Source organism: Grammomys surdaster, unplaced genomic scaffold, assembly GCF_004785775.1.
Source record: "Grammomys surdaster isolate TR1022 unplaced genomic scaffold, NIH_TR_1.0 135, whole genome shotgun sequence".
NCBI lineage: Eukaryota > Metazoa > Chordata > Mammalia > Rodentia > Muridae > Grammomys > Grammomys surdaster.
In genome coordinates, this window is record NW_021604593.1 from 2,609,088 (window position 1) to 2,612,105 (window position 3,018).

Here is a 3,018-nt window from a genome sequence, read left to right on the forward strand (position 1 = left end):
AAATTGCGCGCTGAGCTTCTCCGGCCAATCAGAAAGCGAAACCTGAAGGAACCAATCAGCAAAAGGGAAGAGGCAGAGCCGACCGGAAGACCGTTTTTTTTTTAAAAATGTGGGTCCGGGTTACCAACTGTCATTTTCAAGTTACTCGTTATGGGATTCGTCTCACTTAATTCTAAACCTAGACGTTTCTTTTCGGAGGCTTCAGTTGCGATCCCTTGTCTTTTATTAGTTAAAAAGAAAACTTTTCCTAGAGGGACTTCGCTTCTAGTAGGGCAAACTGACCCACATTACCCACAAGGCACCGCGAACGGATTCATACAGTATTTCCCAGAGTTCCCCACGTCTGTCGCAAGCGTAGAAGACGTCGAATCAAAATGGCGACCGGGACAGGCAGTGAGTATCAGAGTCGCTTTTATGGTTCAAGGCTTTTGTAGAGTCGAGACTAGGCATCCCACTTCTCAGGCATGAAAGGAGTGGGAGGAGTGGGTTGTAAGAGAGCGCAAAGTTCAGAGATCTGCCTTTCATGCCGCTTTCAGGACCACCTCCTGGGGTTTAACAGTGTTGGGAGGAAACAGGCTGGTGCGAAGCAGCCCAGGAAGCCTTTGTGTGCTAGGCGCTATCTAGGGTAAAACATAAAGGCAGTATGAAGTGGCCAGCGACTCAGTCGTTTATTTAACCAAGCTGTGAAAAGCACTGGAAATGATATCTGTTAACTCTAGGCGTTTTCTGCCACTGGGGAAAATGCGTTTCGTGTATTTCAGACATTTTTCAGTTTCACCGATGGAACTGGTTTATACCCGACAGTTGAGGGGGGAGGGGCTGAAATGTAAACAACTTCGTGCAAAGGAGGTGGGCAGTAGAAACCGGTGGCCGATGGAATTTTGGGAAATAAACCTGAGTTCAAACTGGAAGTTTTAAAACTGGTTTTTAAAGAGAACCTTATAACCTTTTTTTAATGTAACACTGCTAGTTTTGTTTGTTTGTTTTGGTTTGGTTTTTTTTTTTTTGGAAGCAGACCACCTTGAAGCCTTGGCAAAAGGCTTATTAAATAAAATGTTCTATAAATGTGTGTTCAATAAAAGAACCTTGGCCAATAATGGTGATATTTCATTGGAATGGTGAAAAGTCAAGATTTGGTGATAATAATTGATGGTAGTGGTTCATATTGTTTAAACAAGTTTGAAATGTATTTATTTTGAGACAGGCTTCTATCGTGTGACTGATTCTGACTGGCCTAGAACTCGTTATGCAAACCATTACTAGTCTCAAAGAAATCTGCCTGCCTCTGCTTCCTGAGAACCAGGATTACTACTCCACAGTCTGCCTGGGGTGTTATTTTATATCAGGCTTTTAGCTGTTCTGGGGCTTAGAACTAGCTCAGAGGTTGTTTCTGAGCCTTCTTTATTTCCAGAGCACAAGCTGCTGAGTACTGGCCCAACAGAGCCATGGTCCATCCGAGAGAAGTTGTGTTTAGCATCTTCTGTCATGAGGAGTGGGGATCAGAACTGGTAAGGAGTCTAAGATATCTGATTTCTTGAGCCATTGGACTAAATGTCTTTTTATTTTTTTTTCTTTGTTTTTGAAACAGGGTTTCTCTCTGTAACTCTGGGTGTCTTAGAATTAATTCACTGTTTAGACCAGTCTGGCCTCAACTCAGAGAATGCCTGCCTCTGCCTTCCTAGTACTGGAATTAAAGACATGTGCAATCAAGCTAGCCAGGACTAAGTATTTTTCACCTCAATGTATTCCTTTCTTAAGTTACATTAAGCTTTATGTAGTAGGCAGCTTTACCAAAATACAAATCACATACCATAAAATAAGCCTACTGAAAAGGAAAATATTGATAGTTCCTTCTATTTTCTCAAACTTTTGTGGCCATCCCTACAATTTAAGTCTCTTTAATCTTTAAAGTAAATCTCTCTACATTTACCTCTCCTCTTTCCTGAGCAGTCCACTTTCTTTCCCTAGATTTGGCTATCCTATATGTATAGTATGTAGTTTTCTGGGACTAGCTTTTTAGTCAATTAACATAGTTTGTTCACATGTAACAGATATTAATACTTATTTTCTAGTATTGGCCAGATAATACTATGAATCATCCCTTCCATAGCCATGCAGATTTAGTTCCAGGACATTTGAGGGTATAAAAATGGTGGTAGTTCAATTCCTGTACTTAAGATACCTCATATTTGCATGTAACCGACACATATTCTCCTGAATACTCCAAGTTAGCTCTAGATTATATTACTTAGTGCAGTGAAATAGCATGTAAGTGGTTTAGGGCAGAGGAACCTGTGGGTGGTGACCCTTTGACAAACCTCTGACTCCAAAAAATATTTACATTATAATTTATATGGTAGCAAAATTACAATTATGAAGTAGCAACAAAAATAATGTTATGGTTGAGGTCACCACAACATGAGGAACTGTATTAAAGGGATGCAACATTAGGAAGGTTGAGAACCGCTGGTTTAGGGAGTAAGTCTGTATAAGCTCAGACACAGCTTTTTGTTTGGTTGGTTTGGGGCATGACTGTAATGTACAACTTAGGCTGAGGAAGTCCAAGAATGCACATCCCCTGGCTATGGACAGTCATCTACATACTCATCACCTGACGTTTGGGCTTCCGCCTTGGGACAGTTGACGTAGGTCTTTATGGACTTTGTCTTCAGTTCCCTGGAGATCTCACCCAAGAAGTCTCTGGGTTATGTGGTAGCTCCTGGTGGTTTTTCTGTAGTGAGGCTGGCCACCAACTCACAGAGGTCCTCCTACCCTGTCCTGTAAGAGCTAGGATTAAAGGCATGTGCCACCATCCTCAGAAAAAAAAAAAAAAAGAAAGAAAAAAAGGATAGTCCAGACTGTCTGCTGCTTTGGCGTATCCCATAGCTTGTGTCACAAGTTCAGAGTTTTGTTGTTGTTTATTTCTTTCTTTCTTTCTCTCTCTTTCCTTCTTTCTTTCTCTCTCTTTCTTTCTTTCTCTCTCTCTCTCTCTTTCTCTCTCTCTCTCTTTCTCTCTCT

At 41.2% G+C, this 3,018-nt stretch overlaps 1 protein-coding gene across 1 annotated transcript in view; it reads left to right on the plus strand.

Annotated features, from left to right (window-relative positions):
• Positions 1–344: 344 nt before the first annotated feature.
• The window catches only part of Brd8 (bromodomain containing 8), a 24,028-nt gene continuing 21,354 nt past the window's right edge, over positions 345–3,018 (plus strand). Inside the window, exons 1-2 of the mRNA XM_028762820.1 lie at positions 345–393; positions 1,412–1,508. Of these exons, the coding sequence (XP_028618653.1) occupies positions 375–393; positions 1,412–1,508 (116 nt within the window). The 5' untranslated portion in view covers positions 345–374. The remainder of the gene's footprint in view (positions 394–1,411; positions 1,509–3,018) is intronic.